The sequence below is a fragment of the Plasmodium knowlesi genome (assembly GCF_000006355.2).
Source record: "Plasmodium knowlesi strain H genome assembly, chromosome: 4".
Taxonomy (NCBI): Eukaryota; Apicomplexa; class Aconoidasida; order Haemosporida; family Plasmodiidae; genus Plasmodium; species Plasmodium knowlesi.
This window is the reverse complement of record NC_011905.2, coordinates 929,963-955,945: the sequence shown is the minus strand read 5'-3', so window position 1 is coordinate 955,945 and position 25,983 is coordinate 929,963. Positions and strand designations below refer to the sequence as shown.

General features: G+C 38.7%; 2 protein-coding genes across 2 annotated transcripts; both read left to right on the top strand.

Moving 5' to 3' along the window:
• Window positions 1-714: 714 nt before the first annotated feature.
• Window positions 715-22,509, top strand: PKNH_0421100 (dynein-related AAA-type ATPase, putative; the record flags this gene model as incomplete). The annotated part of the gene is made up of 1 exon (XM_002260631.1): window positions 715-22,509. One exon carries the CDS (start codon window positions 715-717, stop codon window positions 22,507-22,509), a length of 21,795 nt encoding a protein of 7,264 aa, XP_002260667.1.
• A 1,700-nt stretch (window positions 22,510-24,209) lies between these two features.
• On the top strand, window positions 24,210-25,397 carry PKNH_0421000 (conserved protein, unknown function; the record flags this gene model as incomplete). Its single annotated transcript, XM_002260632.1, has 3 exons — window positions 24,210-24,249; window positions 24,441-24,485; window positions 24,628-25,397. 3 exons carry the CDS (start codon window positions 24,210-24,212, stop codon window positions 25,395-25,397), a joined length of 855 nt encoding a protein of 284 aa, XP_002260668.1.
• Between the last annotated feature and the right edge of the window lie 586 nt (window positions 25,398-25,983).

The following is a 25,983-nucleotide window of genomic DNA, read 5'->3' as shown; positions in this document are numbered from 1 at the left end:
GCGTTGTACGGTACGTGTTTTCCTGGCTGCACGTTGCGTAGATGCGCTTTGTTTTTACAAAGTTATCAGCGCACCAACATTATCAATTTTTTTTTTTTTTTTTTTTTGTGCGCCCTGGAGATGGTTGGTTATGTGACCATTCCATCTGCGGAGTGTCTCAATTTGCATAATAATTGTGCAACTATACAGTGTATTGAGCGTTTGCCTGAGTTGTTCTGTTCGCGGGTGTGACAATCTCTGCATTCCCCAAGGGGGGAGGAAGCACAACCTATTTGGAGAAGAAAGAAAAATAAGAACAAAGAAGAAAAGAAAATTTCACAAGTGGCATAGAAAATATACTTCTATCACAACGCATCAACGAAGAAAAACACCCTTGCCTTATATGCGTATGTTATTTGCTACCTACCGTAGTGTTCACCCTTAACATTCGTTTGTCAGTTTGTTTTTCCCGTTTGCCTACCTGTTTGTTTATCAGTTTGTCAGTTTATCAGTCCGTTTGCTTGTTTGTCAGCTCATTGTCTAGCTCGTTTTCCATTTTGTGCACCCCTCGCTTGTTGCGAAAGTTTACACATAGCCCAAGTGGTGCATTGAAAATTTTTATTTTTCAACGTCATGTAAATTTGGTTGAAGGGAACATACCGTCACATATACATGCACATTTTTTTGTGTGCACCAAGTTTAAAAAAAAAATCCTTTTGTGAATTTTAAGAAAAAATGAAAACCCGAGCGGAGAGAACAAAACTTTTGTGGTGCGAAGAAATAATAAGCCACATCAGGTCAGGGAAAGGACCCAATTGTAAAGAGAAAATTACTTGTACAGACAGATCCAATGAAGAGGAAGAATTCTTACAAAGAAGAAGAAGAAGAAGTAAACGGGATTTTGTACATTTCGAACGTAATTGTGTTAAGCATATTTATAAGAATTGCTACTTCCTGCAGAAATTCCTTCGTTATAAAGCGCATCCTGGGAGACTTAAAAGATGTAATAAACATGATACCTTAACCAAAATTCCACATGTAACAAATGGAGAAAGCGGGCATGCTGTAGATGGGAAGGAATCGGAGCATGTCCTGAACACGGAATGGGAGGGAAGTACCATGCGCAATACTACCCTGAAGCATGAACTGCAGAGAAAAGCATCCAGGGGAGTTCATACAGCAGCGCATAAATACACAACAGATTTAATGTTAACGCAGACCATCATCCTAAGTCTGTTCGAACCTTCGTTGTTAAAAATTTCGTTAAAGTATTTTAACCTCCTGACCGCGTCGATAGTGAATCAGATATTTCAGGAGGCGCTACACATGGCAAGTTACAACTATTTGGAAGGGGGGGAGCAGAATGAAAGCGGAAACACAGAGCGTGTACTTACTCTTAATGTATCCACAAGAAAGAGAGCGACGACAGTTGACGGAGGTGACAGCGAAAGGAGAAAAAAAAAACAACACAGGAAAGAGAAGCGCATCGGTTCGTTGAATGAAGAGGAGAGTGACACTCTTCCCGTTCTGCATATTTACAACCTCATCAAAAAGTATAACATAAATATCGAATTTTATTTTTGCATGATATGCATGAATAGCATACTCTTTAGCAAGGATTCATTTTTTAAAAGTGCTTTAGATTATTTTTTTAAGGAGGTATTTCCTAAATCTTCTCACTGTTATGGATACTTCGATAGGATCGTATCGAGGTACTTGAAGGAGCAGGATTCCACATTGGTCAAGAGAATAGATGTGAATCACGTGGAGGGCATTTCGAGGAGCCCTATTAAATGCCCTTCATTTAGCACTTCTACCCATTACTGCTTGCAAATGTTGCTCCTTTTTTGCCACCTGAGTTTGGAGAAGACTTTGGATACAGCGTACCTGAATCTGTTGCCTGCAATTTTAAAGTGCAAACGGAGAAATCCTTTTTTTGAAGACTTAATATATCTGATTTATATGCACTATCATGAAATTGGGAGAGCTATCTTTGTAGAGGAAATAATAACCAACCATACACATAACCGTGAAGTTATTCACGACATATCGCGTGATATACGACATGTCTTGCTAAAGCACCGATACAACGTGCAAAATCTGGATTACCTGCACGTGGAGAAATTCCGAATCAACAGAGATGAGAATGCTTGTGTCAAATTTTATGTGGACATCGAATCAGTGATATATCCCTCCTTTTGTATCAAAGGGAGAGAATTCAAAACGATCAAGACAGAGGGAACAACCAAGTTTGTTCTGACAAGTAGGCTGAAGAGCATAATCGAAATGATGGTGACAAACATCTATGACAACAGAGCAACCATCCTGATAGGAAGTCAAGGTTCTGGAAAAACTTCCCTAATTAATTATATACATGAAAAAATATTTGAAAATGAAAAGGAAAAGAAAGGAAATGTTATAAGTTTATACTTAGATGATGTGGTAGATTCTAAATCCATTTTAGGTATTTGGGAAAGCAATGAAAAACGCTTTGAATTTAAGTTTGGTGTATTGGCCAAGGCTATGATGAGTGGAAAATGGATCGTGTTTGAGAATATCAATAATATTTCCAGCAGTGTAGTGGAGAAGTTGTGCGAGCTCACTAGCAAAGGGCACATTTATTTGTCGGAGAAGGGAGAGCACATTTACCCCCACAAGGACTTCCGTCTGTTCGCGACCATCACGGTGGGGGATACTGCTGGTCGTGTTGATCGTGTTGACGGTGTTGATCGTGTTGACGGTGTTGATCGTGTTGACGGTGTTGATCGTGTTGATCGAGTTGATCCCGTTGATCGAGTTGATCGAGTTGATCGAGTTGATAACGTTGATCCTGTTGACATTGTGAAGGACAGCGCGAAGGACCGCGCGAAGGGTCAACTGAGCGAGCTTGTCCGACTGAACCATCGTCCAGGCCACCTGAGTAGCCTGTTCAACAAGTGGCACAGTATACACATCGGAAGCTACAGCAAGGAGGAAATAGAAGAAATTATGCGGAAAAAATTGAAACACGGAGTGAACGAAAATTACAGGAGAGTAATTTTTCGGGGTTACAACTCCATGAAGATGCTTCTAGAGAAGTACCCCTTGTTCAGAAGCATTAACCTGCACGACTTGGTAAAAATTATCAAACGGGTTAAGAAAAGAAAAATCTTTATGTACGACAATGAGAAAACCAGAGCCATATTATTCCAAACATGCAAGTCCATCCTCACGTCACATATCCCGAATGCCACTTTGAGATCCCACTTCCAAAAAAAACTTCTCAAAATATTCGATCTACAAGAAAAAACTGTCACCAAGTGGTTACAATTAGACACTCTTAATGATTTCATGGAGCATTTTAACGAAACCTTAGGAAAGGAAAAGAGGAAAATTTCTCTTCAGTGTGAGAAAATTACGAATGACTCCTTCCTCCTGACATCCGTGCATAAATCCATTTTATACGAAATTATCGAGGGGGTCCACAATAGGGAAAGTATCCTACTGATAGGGGACACTGGTGTTGGTAAAACAGCACTGGTGGATTATGTTGCGAAACTTTTCAGGAAGAAATTACTGGTTTTTGTCTTCAGCGAACAGTCTGAAGCATCAGATCTTGTAGGGAATTACTACCCATTCAATATAAGCGTAAAGACGAATGAATTGTTCGAAGAATTAAAAAGTTTGAATGCCCAAGTTGGTAGACACTTGTGTCATAAGGAGTTAGACGTTCTTTATCTCAAACTGAAAATCCTTTTAAGTGAGAAGAAATTTATTACCTTTTTAAATACTTGCCACAACTTTGCCAAGTGCTTGGTTGAGAAATTTGAAAATGACACAAGCATTTTTGATATGGGCCTTGTGAAGAAGTACAGAATATTTCAGCACGACTGTGACGATGTAATCCATTTTTGGAGTTCCGGTGGGGAGAAAAGTGGACAAGCAGGTGGTGCACGTAATCGGGATGGTAACAAGATTCCAGCTTTGAAGCTCCAATTAGATAAACTTTTTCGAACGGAGGGACAACATAATGGAGACATTACTCGAAACAATTCGTGCGAAGCACCCCCAGAGGAACAACATGAGGAAGAAGAGTGCAACCTAAACGCGAATGAGTTGATTTTCAAGTTCCATGATGGCATCCTCATAGACTGTATTAGGAATGGCTACTGGTTACTATTGGACGAAATAAACCTAGCACAGACGGAAATTTTGCAACGGTTGCAGGGGTTACTTGACTTGTCGAACAAACACTTCGATGTGGTGGAGAAAGGAAATGAGCAAATAAAAATTCATCCTAACTTTCGTCTCTTCGCGTGTATGAACCCTCCAATCATCCCGAATTTGAAAAAGGGAAAAGGTAACATGGATGAAGAAGCCAAGAAGAAGGCGAACAACGGAAAGGATAACACCCTCCAGCAGAGTGACCATGTCGACGCGGACGAGGTGGACGAAGAGGAACACCACATCGACCTATATAACAGTTCTGTATCATCCGGTAAGAAGGAACTACCTCCCATTTTACGGAACAAGTTTACAGAAATCTTCGTGGACGAAATATTACAGTTCGACGATGTCCAAATGTTAGTGAAACACTTACTTAGGGAGGTCACTTCTGATGGAGACTTGATAAAAAATATCACCAACTGTTATCTCCAAATAAAGAAGGAGAGTTTGAAAAATATGAACATTGCACAAAAAAAGCCCGTTTTTTTTTCCACTCGAAATTTAGTAAGGGCAATACAACATGCAATCTACGTACACAAGAGAAAATTCAACCCCTTGCCGCTACATGTAGCTGTTAGAAATGGATTCGTATGTAACTTCTTAAGCTCCGTCAGTGTGGATAACGAGAAACTGATGGATCATATTTTTAATAAACATTTGAAATGTAGCCAATGGAAGAGTGCGGAAGAAAAGGGCGGTCGCTGCAATGAAAAAAGCATGGAAATTGAAAAAAACGGTATCATAAATTATGGCTTGTTAGAGAGCTATTATGAGTATAGACATTTCGATACCAAGACGGGAATCTGCAAAGAGAAAAATGACCTCTCCTGCTTTGTAAAAAATTGGAACGGTGCAAAAAGGGAAGAAGTAAAAAGGGAAGAAGCACAAAGAGACGGCCAAAAAAATTCCCATGAAGAAGACAACCAAAGGAGTGACCATGTGGACAAGTACGCATGTGTAGAAAATAGCTGGATCCTGTGTGGAAAGGAAGAAATAAATCTCGTAAAAATTCTGTCCAATTTTATAATTACGAAAAATGTGAAGGAAAATATCAGAAAGTTGGCACTCTGTTTGAGTGGTTCGAAAACGCCTATTTTATTGGAAGGAAATACCTCTGTTGGAAAAACCTCCTTGGTAAAATTCTTTGCAGATATAACAGGTCATAAATTTGTAAGGATAAATAATCACATGAACACAGATATAAATGAGTACTTTGGACAATTTGTTAATGATCCAAGTACTGGAAATTTAATTTTTGAAGAAGGTGTTTTTGTGAAAGCAGTACGAAATGGGTATTGGGTTGTTCTAGATGAACTGAACTTGGCACCATCAGAAGTTTTAGAATCCTTGAACAGAATTTTAGATGACAATAAGGAGTTATACATCCCTGAATTGAAAAGATATGTTAAGGCACATAAAGACTTCATGCTTTTTGCCACTCAAAATCCAGCCAATAATAATAACTACCTTGGAAGGAAAGAATTATCAAAAGCCTTTAGGAGCAGATTTATAGAATTCTACATCAACGATTTTGAAGAAAGTGAATTGGAAATTATTTTACACAGACGATGTGCCATATCTCCAAGTATCGCCAAAAAAATGATACGTGTCTTTTCTCAATTGAAAATTGTTAAATCCAATTACAACTACTTCAATGATAATTTAATGACTCTCCGTGATTTAATAAAATGGGGAAACAGATGTCCAAGGAGCAATGCCGATGCCTGTTTACAGGGTTACTACATCATTGCGGAGAAACTCAGGAATGAGAAGGATCAACAGACTGTCAAAACTATTTTGTGTCAAAACTTCCTACCAAAAGGGGAGGAATTAATCGTGCCGTATGGGGATGATCAAGATGTGCTACTTTTGAAAGAAAATTTTTGGAGGAAAATTTCACATTTGGGTAAATCCACACCGGTGCATGCGAGCAACGTCAATACGGGGGAGAAGGTACACCCCCCTGAGGAAAGCACTTCCAATTTTTCACACGACGATGTTGGAAGAATGCAATATCTGAAGAATATGTACTTGGGAAAAAGCACGAGCAGAATTTTATGCCTTCTACTAAAATGCTTGAAATATAAGGAATCCGCCCTGCTGATCGGAGAAACGGGGTGTGGAAAAACCACATGCTGCGAGTTGCTAAGTTTTGTGAGAAATAAGAAATTAAACATTTTAAATTGTAACGAAAGCACAGATGTATACGATATTATAGGTAGCTTAAAATTAGTTAGAAATAAAAAAGAAAATTTTGAAAAAGTAAAAAAGAACTGTATCGAATTGTACAATGAAATATTGAGTCAGTATGAGGATACATTTGCAGCGAACTATTTAAGTGGTATAATACACGATCAAATTAGGGAGATAAAGAAGGAAGACTTGTTAATATTTACATTATATCTACAGAAGAGGTACACCCTGAGTGAGTCTATAAAAAGTAAACTTCTCAAACTGGAAAAATCCATAAACAATTTAAAGTCCATTTTTACCTGGTTTGATGGAATTCTCGTTTCTTCTTTAAAAAAAGGAGATATTTTTCTCATGGATGAAATTTCGCTAGTCGAATCGGCTGTAATAGAAAGGTTAAACTCCGTGTTGGAATACGAAAGAACTTTATTATTAACAGAAAAAGGGGGGAAGGATATCCAAAATGTGAAGGCGCACGATGAGTTTTTCTTTATAGGAACCATGAATCCAAGTGGTGATTTTGGAAAAAAGGAAATCTCACAAACATTGAAAAATAGGTTCACAGAAATTTTTGTGCCACCCTTTGCTTACGATTCGGAGGATTACTACTTCCTAATCCTCAAGCAGATGAAGTTTACGAAAGTGAAGAAAATCAAATGTGGGATAGCTGACTGTCTGCGTAGACTCTTTCATCAAATTGCACAAAATAAATCCTCTACAAATGATATCATCCTATCGGTAAGAGATACCATCAAGTGGATCTCCTTCATGAATGTGTACCTAACTAAATGGAAGGAGAGATATCTCAGGAGGGGGATCCAGCCAAAGAAGAGTGCACTCAAACGGTGCATTGTGAGAAGTTTCTTCCACAGCGGTTTCCTTATACTAATAGACGGAAAAGAGGATGCCAAAACCAAAGTGATTTTGAAACAACTACTGCACAGGAGCCTGCTAGAATTGGTTTCCTCCATTAACTGTAACATGGCTAAAAAGGGAACACAGGAAAATAGACAATTAGCTCCGGTAGATGCTCTTTTCAACCAAACATACCATTTTAAGTTTAAAAGGAAGTACCTTCAGGTGAACGACTTTCGAATAAAATTTACGAGAAAGCTTATCACTCCATTTGATCACTTGGTAGATAATTTTCAATTTGTTTTTGACACGCCAAACATTAAAAAGAATTTATTTAAAATTGTGAGAGCAATGCAACTGGATAACTCTATCCTACTGGAGGGCTCTCCTGGGGTTGGAAAAACGTGCATAATTAATATGTTGGCAAAATTAACAAATAATAAATTGATTCGGATTAACCTATCTGAGTGCACCGACATTTATGATTTGATAGGATCCTACTTTCCCAGGAAGGATGAAAAAAGAAAAGGTTCCAAACATGGGATCCAAGTTAAGAGAAACAACCCCGTTTTGAATAACGAAGTGAAGGAAGAAGGGGAAGAGCGAACATCTGATGGAGGCAAAATTGAAGAGTGTGACAAGTCCCCTTTCCAATACATTTGGAAAGACGGAAAACTCATCGAGTGCATGAAGAAAGGCTATTGGATCCTTGTTGATGAAATAAATTTAGCAAATCAACAAACATTGGAAGGAATAAACTCCATTTTAGATCACAGGAAAGACATATTTATCCCCGAAACGAACGAAACGGTTAAGAGCCATCCGAATTTTCGATTGTTCTGTTGTCAAAATCCATACAGCGAAGGTGGAGGAAGGAAGGGCCTCCCTAAATCCTTCTTGAACAGATTTTCCAAAATATATTTTGAAGAACTTAATGAGGAAGACTACCTCTGCATTGTACAAAGACTCTATGGTAGCTATATCCCGAAGGAAGACATACAAAATATTATAACCGTAGCCTTTGTGATGAAAAAAATAAATCCACTCCTTAGGAACAGCGAGTGTTGGGTGTGGAACCTCAGGGATATTTTGCGAATTTGCAAATTTTTACAGTCGAACGGAAGAGGAACCGGTTTTGTCCCTATCTGCGATATGCTAATCTGTAGCAGGCTCACTTGCGCCGAGGATAGAGAAATCGTGCGCTCCGTTATAGCCAACGTGTACAGTGTCGGAGAAACTAGCAGGGAAGAGTTTTTAAAAAGCCTCTGCGAAGCAACATCCAGGGAGAACCTGCTTGCCCTTGTGAGAAACAACGAGGTGAAGCATTTGAACGCCTTTTACACAAATTTGTATTACCACGAGGCGAATCTTTGCGCAGCACATGAATGGAGAAATAAAACAGGCCCAGGAAAAATGGGAATGATACCAAGTCAAATTCAGCCATCCACCTTTCTGCTATCGAAAGACGAAAAAATTTACTATGCATGCGAAGCGGCGATAAGATTGAGTATTCCCATTCTGTTAGTTGGAAAAAATAATTCCGGAAAATCAACCTTCGTTAACCAATTGGCACACACATTTGAGAAGAAGCTATTCGAATTCTCGCTGACGAATGATATGGACACCTTCGACCTATTTGGTTGCTACGAACACAACAGTAGAGACAATGTAATAAAAAAAGTGGAAAGAAAAATGCACAATTTGAATAAACTCCTTTTAAGAACCATTTTGAAGAAAAAAAATTTAAAAAAATTTTACCACTCGTATTTTAACAAAGGGGAATTCCGACGTAGAATTAAACGAAAGAAAATAAAAATCATGGTGAGGTTAAATAATTTGTCAAAGGAATTCCTTAATGCGTTGAGAAAGGGTGATGTATCTGATAAGGATGCCTTGTCTGTTGAGAGGAACTACGTGCATTTTGTGCAAACCTGTATGGAGGTCACGATGATAATGCAGAATAAGTGCAGGAGAAGAAGAAACCGAATTGAAAAAGCCCTGCTAGATATAAGGCACGTTTTTGAAACCATTAGGAAAAACCATATTAACGAAAATGTATATATCTATAATGAAGGGAATTTTATTAAAGCCATCAGGAAGGGTCATTGGGTTCTTGTTAAGCATGTGCACCTTTCGACCCCCTCCCTCCTGGACAGATTAAATAGTCTATTTGAAGAAAACGGATACATGCTTTTACACGAATTCGGAAAGAAGAAAAAAATCAAGCCACACAGAAATTTCCAGATCTTCTTAACCTTAAATTCTGAAGAACATTACAAAATTAGTAAAGCGTTACGAAACCGTTGTTTTGAGATTCACTTTGGAGGGCCTTCTTGTGAGTATGTCGGGAATGCCGTAAATTTGTATGATCAATCTGGGAATAGTGTCTTTGCCAGAGATGATCTATCGTCCTTCTTCCGAAGAACTGGTACGGTTGAAGAGAGTAATGAGGAGGCACGATCCATACGTGCCTCTAGCGTCGAAACTTCCAATTTTGAGGGGAGCAATGCGCAAGATGAGCAGAGTCGCACCGCTGATCGCAGCTTCGTCATGCGTGTGGCGAACATTTGCTTTAGCGAGGTGAAAGGTTTTGATGCACAGGGGAACGATGCACCGGTGAAGGATGCACAGGTGAAGGCAGAAGAAGAGGAATATTTGAACCTCGTCAGGAAGGGAAACGTGCTCCACTACTTGATGCAGGCCTTTTTGAAGAAGATTCAGAAGGAGGTGGGAGATTCAAGTTGGGGCGTCGACATGAACCCCACATATTCATCTGCATACAGACGTGGAGAAAATATGAAGGCCGAAATGGTAGCTCTCTTCTTCAACCGGGGAGATGTAAAAACGAACTGCACCAAAATGATGGATTACGTAAACTACTGTTATGAGCGTTTCTTAAGCTTAAAAGGAGTGAGACCCACCACAGACATTATACATTTGTGCGTAGCCATATCTATGACGGTGTACCTGATGGAGAGAATGATAGATGAAGAAAAAGTGATAGAAATAAGGAAAAAGATCGCCCACATGGAGCAGGAAAATTGGAAGAGAAAAAACATGAAGTGGAATAAAAATTTTAAAATCCATCTAAACGCATTGCTAAATTATAAATTCGAAAATAATTTTTACCATGTAGATAATTACATTATGTATATGTGTAGCCACTTTTTACGGGTTAGAAAAAATCGAGCAGATGGAGAAAAAGTTGTTTCTCTTTTTAAAAAATGGACAGATATGTTTTCAAATTCATTTGTAAATTTTTACTCTCAAATATATTCCAAGCTGAATGAAAAAACGCAATTATTTTTTTTCCCATTTTTTGAATGTCTTCATAAATGCGTACTACGAACGGTACTTAACATCAGAAATGGGATCCGTCATTTTGTAAAAAGTGAGAACCTTCAGGAGGGGCTTATACGAAGAATAAATTGTTCGAACAAATTATCTCACAGGGTGAAGAGTAGGCATTTCATTTACCTTTATTTCTATTGCTTTATTAATTATGTTAATACTTATTATAGAAGTTATCGGAAGGAAAGGAAGAGAGGCCCCTTCGCCAGCGACGCAGGAGCATATCCCCCAGTTTACATAGCCAAAGAGATTGCTTTGATTAACTCGATGAGCAACCTTAAATTGAACAAGCTTTTTTGTTACTCTGTGTATTGCTTCTTGGAGAATTTTTCTTCAAATGACCTCCTATACAGACATTATCATCTTCTAAACATTAAAAATAAGATAATCCTTAGGGGTAAAATTGAAGAGGCAGATCATATGGTAAAATACTTAGATTTTGTTACGGACAAAGTTATAAGAGGAAAGATGCACTACTTTGGTGTTATGCGCGATTGTGTGTTTGGATTGATTGGCGAAGAGTGTAAGGAAGATTTAGTGGCCGCTACAAAGGCTTCACTTAGACCACTTACCGCCGCAAGGAAATACCTCCTCATCAAGGAAGACCCCAAGTTTACGAAATTGAAGTATCTGTTTGAGGCGTTTCTGAAGTGGAACTTGAGCTACCAGTACTTTGAAAGTTACAACCACTTTGGAAAATCCCAACATATTGCAAATTGTCAACTTCCTTCCGAATGTGGCACCACTACCAAATCGATAACGAAGGCAGAGTCCCGCCTCTGGCGACTAACGAACAAGTTTCTAATGCATGTAGAGGAGATACTCTTCCAACTGGCTAAGTATGGATTAACCTCCCAAGAGGATGAAGACGCTTTCATTTATTACCTCTTCCTATACGTATTCACTTTTGACAACCTATGCCACTTAAGGAGTGATTCTGTGTACTTGAAAATTATCTTCCTGATTGATGCTGTGAAGTATGCATTTAGGTGGGACAAATACTTCAAGCAGAATTGGAGGTCGATGAAATTTTTGCAAAAGGTCAAAAGGATAGCTGATCGGAGCAAATTGCATGCCCCTTTTGGAGACATTCAAATAGGTAGCTACTTTGACCAAAGTGAGAACTCCTCGTTGAACGACTTTAACCGAATGAAGGAAAAAATGAGATGGTGGAGAAAATCCGACAACCAAGAACAGATGATTATGGTTACCCCCTCGATTGACTACTTCTCCAACCGGTGGATAAAAAACGTATTCGAAGTTGTTAATAATATATATATAAGTCACTTTGTAAAGTCGGTGAATCTGGGAAGATATTATTACGCCATGCTGCATCACTCCGTCAATGGTGGAGAAGAGGGTAGGAGAATAAATCCATTGTATAGCTTTAATTTTAAGGGGGAAGAGGGCAAAAGCGTAGACGAGGATGTAGAAAATCTTCTCATACAAACAAAGTCCTTCTCGTATGCTTTAAAAGTTTTACAAAATGATGAGCCCAAGGTAAGAAATGTTGAGAAATTAATTATGGACAGTTTGTCTACCAAAAGGGATGTGATATCTTTGGATGGAGGTATATCGACGGAGAGACTCCACCCGATGGATGAATATCAGAATGAAGAAGGTAGCGAACAGGATGGAGTTAGGGATCTCTCACGAAATGAAGACAACTCAGATGGAAAAGGAAACCAACTGTTATTTCACTATCAGTTTATAATTTTTAACATAGACTTGAAGTACTTACATAACGCATTTGTTTACTTTTTAAACACGTACATGTGGTTGAAGTGGGAGCAACTGTACGACCAAGTGGAAGGTGCACCAAAAGAAACTGTGAAGGCTATACGCTCAAGGGAAATTCACCACAAGAGGACCAGAATCGATATCATAGAGCGCGTAAAAGAGAACATAAAACAAATGTACAATTATCTACGAGGAATGGAAAAAACCATATTTTTGCAGGAAGAAAAAATCGAGGTGTTGACCTTGCTGAAGGAGAAGTATGGAAGACTGGAATGGGCCCAAGAGCAGGGACGAGAAAACGACGAGAAAGATGCTGCAATGAATATGTCCAGAAATGAAATGTCCAATGGGAAATATCCACCCTTCGAGCTACAGATGATCTTCTCCATCATAGAGGAATTGCTCAACATTCTTTACTGCTTTTTAATGAATGTGTATTTGGTGAGGGACAAAAGTTATGATTACGCAAAGGAAGATGTTAATCGCGTTCAATTTGGCTACAACGATGATGAGACGAATTATTCACGTGGCTTCGTTAGAGAAGGGTGGGGTGCATACCAGGGAGAGTTTCAACCAAATATTACATATGTTCATAACCCAGTTCTGTCCACCCGCTGGAGTGGTAATAACATAATTGGACCTATCACCGGTGCTGGAAAGGGATCACTTCTAATGAGATATCCTCACTTTGACGCTACCCTGGATGAAATGAAAGGAAACTACTTAACTTACGAAGGGTACACGATATTTAAAGACATCTACGTTAACAAATGCTTCGACGAGACAAGCACATTCCGACTTTATCCATACGTGTCTTCATCTTTGGTGAACAGAACTGTGATATTTGATTCAGTTGTGAGCGTATATCAGGAACTTAGAAGGAAGAAGGTTACTCTGCTTTATTTAAACATGAGCAATGTTATATTTCGGAGCTTGAAAAGGAGTTATCAAGACTATGTGGAAAGGGTTGCACCTGACGTGATCGTACCACCCAGAGCGGCGATGTCAACTGATGTCTTTCCCGGAGAAAAAATCTCTTCGGCTAGCGAAAGATTACTGAATAGCAGAGGGCAAAGTAGCACGCGTTACTATTTCGCGTTCCACGCAATGACCATACTCCTTAACATCCTAAACAGTGAAGCGTTAAAAGGGGAGGAAGCGAAGAGGGACAGATTGCTAATGCATGTTCTAGAAATTTTCCGATTTATTATAGATGGAAGAGGGGAAGAGACATCACCCGAAATGTTACTACATTTGTTGGAGATACATATGTGTATACGCAGTTTGAGAGAAAAAATTCGTAGTATTGAAAGAATCCAAAAGTATGTCTTTGCAATGCTTTTTATTCTGTTTAGATTTATTTTAAGAAATCTGCACAAGCACAATGGAGGAGGTGAAAAGGGATTTCCACGAAACGCTAGCAAAGTGATGCTCAGTTCACATGATTCTCCTTCCCGAGATATCCTACAGCAGGGGCATCCCTCAACGGGTGATTGCTTGGGTGGATTATCTACCATAGGGCACTCAGAAAAATGCCTATACGAAGGAAACGCAACATGTGAACATATTAAAGGGATAAAGGATGAACTAACTGAAAACCGTGAAGAATTGTACAGATGGATGCAGTACCTCCTAGGGAAGACGAACAAGGATGTGCAACAAATGTTGTATCTGCTTTTTCCGGATCATCTCATCGCAGTAGATTTGACGGAGAAGTATCAAGAGGAAGAGTTCCTTTTCTCCCTGGGTTGTCTCTACATTTCGCATTACTTTTTAAATGTCATTTGCTGCCAAGTGAGAAAAAAAATGAAGGACCTTCTCAAACAGATGGAAGTGAAAAATTACCTGAACAAATCAGTTGCATCGTTAAAGGAAGAAATTTACATGGGAGGTCAACACAACATGTATACGGAGAAAGTGAATCCATTTGCGCAGGTGTCTTACGGAGATTTCATCAAAATGAGGAGGAAGAAACAGTTGAAGGAGTATATAAAAAATATGAAAACGAATTTGCCGCTACTACCGAATCTTTTACAGAATATAAAAAAAGGAAATAAGAAAAAATTGAAATCTCTTTTATCCAGATGTGAAAAGAATAACAACCCATGTGGGTACTTCATCACGGAATACATAAGTAAAAATAGCTCGAAGAATATGCACACATTGTACTTAGAATTAAAAAATGAGCACAAGGAATTTATAAAGAATTTGCTACCCCTGGAAAGTATAGAAAATAATATTCTATTCGGTTTGATCAATTCGAACGATTTTATTAACCCTTCGATTATAAACACATGCCTCAACTTTGCGCACCACGTAAGGAACAAGTATAGTTTGGTATCAAAGTTTGCGCAGGCCATCACACATTCGCTAAGTGTGCTCATACATGCGGTGCATGAGGTGAATTTCTCTATACTGCGAAGTAAGCAAAGAGGGGATAGTGGAAAAATGGAGAGAAGAACAACAATCCCGCGGGGCATTATTCAACTTGATCGAGTAGTAAACAAGAGGAATGATTTATACAGCTGTATTAAATTCCCGCTGAATTTTAACAAAATTTTAAAACTAAAAAAGAATTCCTATGATGGCCAAATTCACGACCTAGAGTATCTGCTTTTCATCACGAAGATATTAAAAAAAACGAAGAATATTTCAACCCAGTTTGATGTGGCATCCCTACTCCCTCTGCTAAAACGAATGTGTAGACAAGTTGTAATTTTTAATGAGAAGGATGAAACTGACAACATGAATGACTTCCTCAAAATCGATCAGTTTAAGAGTAGGACCGCCAAGGAGATGCACGAGAGTTTGATCGACAGGGAATTTATTGAGAAGAACATCGAGAAGGAGTTGGACAATGTATTTTACTCGCAGGAATACTTTTCAACTCAGGCGGGGGGCACATCTGTTGAACATGGTACCAGACGCTTTGCAGGGGAGGATAGCAATGAAGACGACATGGAACAGGAGCATATCGATGAGACGAATGGAGAACGTGACCAACGCGATTCCAACGAAAGCGATTCCAACGAAAGCGATTCCAAACAAGTAGAAACGGAAAAGCCAAATGAACCGCTCTTTAACAAAATTGTTTACAAGATGGCAAAGTTATTCAAGGAGGGCAAATGCAAGAACCAGAAGAAAATCCCCCCAAGTGAAATTGAAAGAACAAAAAAAAGCATAAGGCACACGCTGGATATGCTCATAAGACTGAATTCTGGAGAGGATTTCATTCCGAAGGATACAAACTGTGGGGAAAAAAAGAAAATTAGCTTCCTCACCTCCACAAATGGGGGGGAAAAACAAAACGGGTGCACGTTTCTGTTGAAGAAGGATAATGAAGAGAAGAGGCTCCTCCTTTTTACACTTAACATGTTGTCCCAATTTAATGACTTGACAAAATATAATGACAACAAATTTGCAATTTTTAAAAAAAAAATAGGAGAATGCTTGCAAAACTGTAGGAACAAAAACCACGTATATATAAATAACTATGTTAACCTTCTGGACGATAACTTCATGGAATATATCTTCAGCGCGTTGAACGACTTGTCCTTCTTCTTAATCAATTTGAAAAAGGAGTTTGTACAAATTTACAACGAAAGCGGGAATATCAATGTCCTTAGTATACTCAATGGTATTAATAACATACTAAGTTTCTCCATTAACAACATTGAAAATGAGATAGAGAAAATAATTTATAAACTGGAACACTTGGTTACTCTCATCTTATCTCTGAAGAATGATAATTACGTAAGCTTTGATGAAGTCACCATGAGAAGGGTTAAACAGGTCATGCAGAATAGTGCACCTGAGGATCTGCTAATTTATACCGTTTACTTTAGGCTCTACAAATTGAAAAGTGTAAAAACTATTCGTAAAAATTTAAATAGAAAAATTGTGAAAAAGAGAACTCTGAGTTTGTTCTCCTATATGTTCTACCTTTGCTATGATGATACAGAGGCGGGGGAATTGAAAATCAGCGACAACGAGGTGAAGAACACGCAGGGTAATTCCAATCTAAGTAGAACCGTTACGCAGGATAATCCGAATAGTTGTAACAATGATGCCGAGGTGGACAACCTTGCCAAGATCAAAATTGTGAAGACATTCGAAACGTTGGTGATTTTCTTAAGGGACTCGATGGCGGGGGAATTTTCTGCGCGGCTAAATTTGATAGACTTTATCGCCCATTTGTTTAGGAATTCGGAAAAGCCGAGCGAAAGGATGATGAGCAATGTATTTTCAAATGTGTACAGCTACATGCGAATATATTTACCACTTATAAAAAAACGAATTGAAAACTGTAAGAAATGTTTTGACGTCCAGTTGAGGAAGGCTTTAGAAAAAATGAACTTCGACTTGGTGGATCTGGAGGCATACAAGTGGTCCATCATGAAGTTGAAAAGGAAAATTGCCTACTTCGCCAAGTTGTATTTTCAGCAGATCAGCGTCACCGTGGATAAGCTCATCGTGCAGAATGGTCCCTTCTTTGGGTTGAAATCGAAACTGGAAAGTCCTACATCTGGTGCGAATGTCGACAATGTTGCGAGTTCGAGTTTCTCGCAAAATGGCATAGATACATTGGAAGATGACTCACGCGCAGACGAAGTGAATTCTGATGTGCTCAGTTCAAGCGGTTCGTCATCACCCGAGGAGGATCTACAAAATGGAGCCACTGTCAATTCGTCGGAAGATAATATAGGCGAAGCAGTTCCTCAGAACTACGGTACTGATGAACGGGAGGACGACACCACTACCCCTGCAGGAGAAAAGAAAAATCGGTTCCACGATCAACTGAACGAATTGAAGGAATCCTTAACTAGGCTGAGAAAAAGAGTAAAAACAAAAAAAACCTTGGACCAATTTTTAACAAACATGGATCTGCACAACAGTTTTGAAGATATCTCCAGAAATTACGTCGCTGAGGTAAAGAACATATTAAATGTGCAGTGCAGAGATGCGGGCATAAATCAGAAGAAGAGGTGGATCTACATATTGAAGCACTTCCTTACCAAAAAATTAAATATCCCCTCTTTGAAGAAGTTTGATAATTTTAATTTTTTTTCGAGTGTTTTCCAAAATGACGTACCGTTTTGTGACAGTACTAGGTGTAGTTTATTTGGCCTGGAATATCGATGTCCTGATGAAATTTTGGCCGAGCTGAAAAATTGCCTAATGTATATGATCGAGGAGGATGACACATTAAAGGATGAGCAGGTTAAAATGAAAGAGATGAAGCAAGCGAATGAAGAGGTTCTCCTCATGGAAGAGGAATTACAGAAAGAAGTAAAGAGAAACAGATTATACACTCTGCACTTTTTAGACGAAATAAACGACATTCTAAATCATAGTGAAGAAAAAAACGCAGAAATTCTGCACCTGACGATTTATATAAGATCTTTAAGTATGCATGAAGACATGGCAAATGATGATGCGTTGTACTACCTTTTTAATTCCATCATATGTGAATACTTTAATTTGAGAAAAGAAGTAAGCATCTTCTATCGTCACTTTGTGTGTTACTACCTACTCGCGACAACACTCCTCTGTGAGAAGAAATACGAACTGGATTATATGTTTGTGGACATTGCCACTTTTGATAATTTCTTGCAAAAATGTAACCTGGTGAAGGGTGCATTGCTGCAGGTTCTTAGCACCGGTTTGGGTACAACAGTGTCTAAGGCGGACCGACAGAGAGCTAGCAATTTCTTCAGGAGCGCTCTCAAATGCGTTTACAAAATGGCATACATCACGCACAGTTCAAATGAGTTCAGAATGTTTAACTATTTTAGAAATGTATACATGTCCACCTGGAGTGGTAAGGGGGTAGAAGAATTGGGTGTCGCCTTTCCATCCATAAAACTCAGAATGAACGTTAATTTTTTGGAGTGTCTTAACAATTACGTAAATTTCTTAAGAGAAAACTTAAGTGTAATTTTTACCCTAAACGTGGCTCCCTATTTTAAGGATAAGATTCATGCACAAGTGATGAAAGTAGTTGATCTCTTTACCCAGATGAAATGTGGTTCGCCAGATGTAACATCCCATTGTTATGAGGAGATGGCATCCCCCTTTGAAAAGAATCAGAAGCAGTATTGGGGTGAGCACCCACAGGAAGATCAAGTAGAAAAACTGAACGAGCAAATGTGCGGGTTTATTAGCAATCTTGTTCAGAAAAAATCTATCATATATATTAGGGATTACCCGAATTTCCAAAATGATAAAAACGTGAATGAAATTTACTGCATGAAGGATATCATCCAAATGTACTTTAAATTGCAAAGTAATTATTGTATACTTATAGGAAGAGAAGAGAAGAGCAAGTCCATGAGAATATTTCACTATCTGAATAAAAATTTGTTTTATTTTACCAAGTGCGTCCTTCTGTACATGCTTGATATATTTTTAGGCTTCTCAAACATATCCCTTTACTTCTTAAAAGTGCTGAAAATTTTGTACACGAAGGGGCTTTGTAGAGATGCAGAAAGCGGGAAGGAAACCTTGAAGGAGGCAAAGGAGGAAGAAAACGTTTTCCACAAGGTGGACTTCCTGCAAGGAATAGGATTAGGAGAAGGGAAAGGAATTAAAAATATTTCCAGCCAAGTGGATAATGAAGATTTAGATAATATATACAATGAGGATGAAAATAATTTCAGCCAAGATGAAAACGACTTCGATGAAGAAGCCATTGAGGCTACGTACAATTTTGAAAAATTCTGTGAGAAGGAATTAACCGGAGGTGAACAACAGGGCGGGGAGGATAACTCTACCAAGTTAGAAAACGAACAAAATAATTTAGATATGGATAAGAAGGGAGAAAGGGAGGAAGAGAATAAGAAGAATAATGAAGCAAGAAAAGCTGATGACGAGAAAAATGAAACAGGAAACTCCGAAGGCGATCCACAGGGTTCAAATGAGCAGAATCACCCTATTGATGATGTGCTCGAAAAAAATAATAGCAACCAGTGGGATGTGAGTGAACGCAGTGGCGCGTTGAACGATGCATTGAAGGGAGACGACAAAGGGGATGTCGAGGAGGACAAGGAAAAGGATAGTGACGTACGGAGTGATGTTGAGGATAACGCAGATAGGGAAGTAGAAGAAAAGGAACAACCTATATTACAGAATAAGACAGACGAACCCTCCAGCGGAACCATGAACGATCAGAAAAATGTCAAAATGGATAATGATGGTGAAGGAGACACGAATGAATTTCCAAAGGGAGAACCAAATGAGAGTTGCAATTTGACGAATGAGGAACAAGGTGATAATAAAGGAGCAGATAATTTGGATGGCCTAATGGGTGAAGGAAATGAAATGCTAAAAGGAGAGAAGGATGAAATGAACAACCAATTTGAGTTCAATCTAGATTCCAATTTTGAAATAGAATCGAGCGACTTTTCCAGAAGTTGCAGCGAAAGATCCTTTGGGAGCAGAGAGGAAAAGTTGGACGCGCAGCCGGATGAGGAAATGGGAAAAGAAGACCAGGGAGGTACTACGAAAAGGGAAGAACCAGATGCGAGCAGAAGGAATGAACGTGAATTTAGCGAACAGGATCCAGGAGAAGTTGACATTCGCCACGAAGTAGAAGAATTGGATGGGAATGATTCCCTCGAGGAAGACGCCGCAGAAGAGTCGGATGATGCGTATGACGGGGACCAGTCGGAGATAGACCAGGTGGACCAGTTCGATACGGATAAGCGTAGGAATGACCGAAGGGGGAAAGGGTTCAAGAGCGGTCAGGTTGAGCCACAGGAGGGGCAGGCGGACGCCGCTGAAGAAGAAAGGGAGAGTGCAGATGATGCGGATGGTGCAGATGACGGGGATGGTGCAGATGTCGCGCAGGAGAGGGAGGATGAGATGCATTCCCCGGATGAAGGAGAAGCGGATGATCAGGCTGATGATCAGGTTGATGATCGGGCTGACGATCAACCTGTAGACCCGATGGACAACCAAATCGGTGAAGAGCAAATAGCAGAAGCATGCAAAGAAACAGACGCCCTCGCTGAGGCACAAAATCGCAATGAGCCGGTTGAAGAGTCAGAGGAGGTGGTAGCCAAGGAAGAAATACAAAAAAGCGAAGTACAAGAAGAAAGAAAGCCAACAAGGCAAGGTGAAGAGCACAACGAACGTAGGAATAAATTTGGAGAGACAGTCAAAGGGAACATTACCTCAGAGGAAGAACTTAACGATGAGTATCAAAATGAGTACGCAGATGAAAAAGCGCGAAACGCACCCCCAACGGGGCATATGGGCACAGAGAAGGACCACCCTCAGATGGACAATACTTTACACAATTTGGATGATGCGGGAATTAGTAAGGAAGAGTCGTTCCACAAATGGGAGGATGCAGAAGCAGACGATACGAATAGGCAGATCGAAAGGGAGGGAAGTAGCCGCCCAGGAAAGAGCGATAAGAAGGAAAACAACGATGATGAAGGGACCGATGCAAACGATATTTCATTTTCAATTGACAAGTGCAACATATATACTAAAAATTTTGTCGACATAAGTAACTTTATCGAAAAAATAAATGAGAGATTGCTGAACATGGATAGGGAGAAGGATTCGGTGGAGAATGAGAAGGCGATGCACGATTCCCAAACGATGAAAGAAAATTTTAACGTAACGAAAGAGGAACATCGTAAAAATAAGGATGAGGAAAACATGTGTGGGGATATGAGCATGGATTTTGTCACCTCAGGGGAAATGCAACCTGTGGAACAGATGAGTGAAAGGGATGCTCAGGAGATGAAGCAAAATGTTAAGAAGGAGGAGGACACTCATGAAGAAAATGAAGAAAAAAATAAATATTCGAATGAGGTGAATGGGAAGAAGGCTCCGCGTGAAAGGAAAGATCTGGTGGATGTGAAAAGAAGAGGAAATGACTCTGAGGCGGAAGATAGGGGAGATCATTTAGATGACAAATTGGAAGATGGATTTTCGGACCAAGCGAGCGACAACCCCTCGATGGAGAACGGGTCTAGGGAAAAAGGCAGAGAGGAAGTTGCCAGGGCGCGGTACGAAACAACCTCCGAGGAAGAGGCCAACGACGATATGGAAATCGCTGAAAGGGAAAGTATCCATTATTCGGATGACAATTTGCAAACGCACAAAAAGGAGGAAAAAGAAAATACAAAAAAGGACGAAGGCTATTATAAAGTGCATCAAAATGAAAAGGCTCTGGAAAGGGAATACGCACAAGACGAAGATGGAGAAAATATTAACCATAAGGTTAATAGCGCAGAAGGAGCAGCAGAATTCGCACTGATTAACGAGCAGATAACCGCAGAGTATGAAGAAATATACGACCAAATAAACAACGAAACGGAAGTGATGTCGAGTGAGCTGTGTGAGCAATTAAAAATAATCCTGGAACCAACTGTGCGCAATAAATACCAAGGAGATTATAAATCGGGAAAAAAATTAAATATAAAAAAATTAGTAAATTATTTTGCAAGCGATTTCCGAAACAATAAAATATGGAAAAGACGAACCAAATTGAATAAACGAGATTACAACATCGTCATCGCAATTGATAATACAAAAAGTATGAAAATAAATAACATACAAAAAATAACATTAAATGCTATATTTTTAGTGGCTAGAGCATTTGAAAAATTACAAGTGGGAAGAATTGCCATATGCTCCTTTGGAGAAAATGATAACGGAATTCATGCAAACAATGTTGTATGTTCGATGAAAAATAATCTTAATAAGCAAGATTTTTTAAAAATCTTAAATCATTTTCAATTTAATCATGACACGAAAAATTCTTTTGACAATGCTATGTTGAATGCGCTAAAAATTTGCAATTACATCCTTAAGAATACGCATAGTTTTACTAGTCCACAAAATGGAGGGAAAAATGCAATGAGCCATTTAATGCTCATAATCAGTGATGGAAGATTTAACAAGAGTACTGTGAGAGGGGAGATTTTCAAATGCATACAAAATAATTTCATCCCAATGTTGATGATTATTGATACACAGCTATCCAATAATAAGGCACAATCCATTTTCAATTTAAAACAAACATTTTACAAGGATAATAAACTGCATATAGTTCCATACCTGCACGATTTCCCTTTTCCATACTTTGTCGTCGTCAATGACATAAATGAAATTCCCACTCTCATGTGTGATATTATAAGACAATGGTTTCAGACTCTTAACAATAGGTAGACTGAAAAACAGGTGCACCCACGGTTGATGTTGCATTAAGCATTCATTACTGGTGTGTTACCTATGGGAGGAAATAGCTACACACACACACACATATATATATATATATATATATATATATATATATATATATATATATATATAGAGCAAGTGAACCTTTTTAAAAGAAGTGACATTTTATCTTCTGCATTTTTTTTTTTTTTAATTTAATTGTTGCGTTTGCAGATTGTGTATGTGTGTGTGTTTTTTTTTTCTTGAGCTATAAGGAGCAGGCAATTCTTTCTGTTCTCTATGCTCATCCATCCAACACGCGAAGTGGCTAAATTGTTCGTATATTTATTTTTATACACACTTAACGGAGCATCGTTTTCCCATTTTGTGTACTTGTTTGTGCCTGGTTCATCCCCATGGGGTGAAAATATTTTCTCCGAAGAGATTTTTAAAAATTATCACCATTTGAAACTCGTTCATATTAAAAAAAAATAAAAAAGGAAGAAAAGAAAATTTATCGCGCCCTTTCGTTTCACCCTGGCGCGCATACAGGTGTGTAATATACTATACTGTCTTTTATTTTATTTTATTTGTTTCTATCCTAACAGTTGCAATTCTCTCTTCCTGCGCAAAGCGCAAATGTATATGTGCTCGCACGCATTTATTTATGTACGCATCTGCATACGCATTTGCGTGCAGTACATCAGAACTATACGGTGCATGCAAGGGGGTCCCACCTGTGCAACTCTGTTGGCAAATATGTTCGCCCATCGCAGACGCAAATTTTTCAGTTAACATTTTTAACTTTACCACAGGGAGAAATAACTTTCACATAACAGTGGATTCCAAAAGCAAAGTGTAATTTTTTTTTTTTTTTTTTTTTTTTTTTTTCGGTCATTTTCTCAAATGGGGAAAATCCGGTGGGATAAGTTAAAATTTTCGCTCATTCCCCTCTCTCGGAAGAGAACATTTTTTTCTGCGTTAAATTTAACCGCGCCAGTTTCAGCATTTAAAAATTTTAAAACGTGGACAGTTGTTCTGTTGTCGCCCATTTCTTGTCCACTTTCATCCATCTTCCAGCGCAGTACAACGCACATTTGTCATTCCCATTTCTTATTCTTCTCTTTTCGCGAAGAAGGAAAGAATGAAAAAAATGTCAACAGGAAATTATTGAAAAAAAAATGACATGCACACAACTAGCGCATGCTGAGACTTTTTTTGGAGTATTCCAGCTCAGAAATCATTTGACTCATTTTTTTTTCCCCTTTTAAGTAACTTTTTGAACTGCATTTTTTTTTTTTTTTTTATCAAAATTAAAGAGGGAGAGAAAATTTGTCTACATATAGGTTTTGTCTGCGCGATGCTATTCATTTGTTAACACATACGTACTCGTACTTGAAGTTCACCCCTTGCTATCTTCCGGCGTGATTATTTGATTGCCTCGTTGCCTTGACGTCTCGCTCCTCCTCGCACGCCCCCACAATCAAGTGAAACAGAAGAGTAAAATTAAACACAACTTGGCAAACCAATAACCAATTTATTTGGAATAACCTTTTTACTACACCATTTGAATATTGATACAAATTGTCTTTTTTTTTTTTTTTTAAACATGAAAAGAAAAAAAAAAAGCATGTAAAATATAAAGAAAATAAAAGCATGCCAAATATAGACCCCCAAGTGATATGCCCCCTTAACAGTTATTTTTAAAAATGAAATTATATCTTCTATTACTGAATTGTTTAATTTTTGGTGAGGAGAAGAAAAAGATGGAATGGGGAGTGAAATAATGGAATTGCCGTAGGTGTGCCCGTGTGTAATTTGGTACACCTGTGTGGGGCATAATTATTTGAGCAAGCCTCTTTTCCAAGAGAAAGACCCGCTCTTCTATATATAGCACATGCGGGGCATCATCACCACCATCTCCACTGTTCCCTTCGCAGGTAATTTAAGAGGTGCCCAAAGCAGGAATATCCCGTATAAAGAAGGTTCGTTTACCATTTTGCGCGTCTCTCCCAGCGCAAGGTGGTGCACATATAGGAGTGGATATATAAGGCGCATATATTTTTCCACTTACATTTGGATATTTTCATTTCTAGCTATTTACTATTACTGTGCTACCCCCTACAGACGCAGGAGGCGTTTCCGAAGAAGCGATAAGGAAACTAAAAGAAATTAAAAAACTCGAGTTGGATATCTTGAAGGACTTCATGAAACAGGACACGACGCATTCGGATATGTACAAGAGATACCACTGCATCGCCAGTGACTATATTTCTGATAATCTGAAAGGAAGTAATCCGAAGGAGACGATTCCAAATAATCTTTCAGAAGAAAACAAAAGGGAGGGACCAAAATTGGCAAAAGGAGGGGAAAAGTCAGGGAAAAGTTTCATAGAAAAAATTGTATCCTTTGTATCAATTTTTAGATACGATAACGTAAGTAATATTTATTCTGAGTATGTCCAGAAAAGTTTTCCGAAAGAAAGGGAGAGCGCTGATAATGGAAATGGTGGAGATGCCATATATAAGGAAGAAAAAACTGATATAGGAAAAAAACAAAACTCAAGCTCCTACGTACAATTATCAGGATTAAGTTTAATGAAAAAAAATATGTTTTTGGGTGGCAAGGACAATTCTAGTGAACATTTCGAGGTGGGAAATTTAGGTTCCTTTTACATGATTTTTGGGGCTCGTAATACTGATTATCCTTGGGCATGCTCGTGCGATCCTCTTCAATTAATAGATTACAAAGAGAAAAAGAGGAACTACGTTTTGTGCAGCAACCAAGTGGACATGTCTATACAGAACGCCGACTTGTTTTGTAACCCTAAGAATTCCTCTGGCTACTTTTACTTGTCCTACATTTTCATGTTTCTCATTGTGATCGTGTGCTTTTAAGGGATTGCCGCAGAAGCGCGGGAGCGGCTGAAGCGGATGAAGCGAATGAAGAGTTTTTTTCATAGGAGTAGACTTCCCGTAGGAATAGACGTGTGGAAGAAAAAGGCAACAAACTTGAGAGTACCAAAATGGTGTTCTCCATTTCGTGCTTTCTCTTCCCCTTTCTTTTCCCCCCCCTCTCCGCATCGCATGTTCGCGCCTTTTTGCACTATTCATGTTCTACCTTTTTAGCCGATGATACATGCACGCCCCCAACACGTTGCGCTGAACCCAATAATAAATAATTAAACAAAGAGAGAGAAAAAGGCTAGCGTGGGGGACGAGTACAAAATGTAGCCAAGAAAACCAAGAATTTTCCTATTGGTCATTGAAAAATATCAACGGGCAAGGGAATCACTGCTGTGGAAAAATGTTGTCAACGTCGGGCGTGACTCGGCTGAGTCAACTTCATGAAGGAGAGAATTTTTTCATAACGTAGTGTGAACTAACAGTTTTGTTTTTTTTTCCCATTCATGCGTTTTTTATTTTTTCGTTTTTTTTTTTTTTTTTTTTTTTTTTTTTTTTTTTTTACACTTTTTTGGGTATA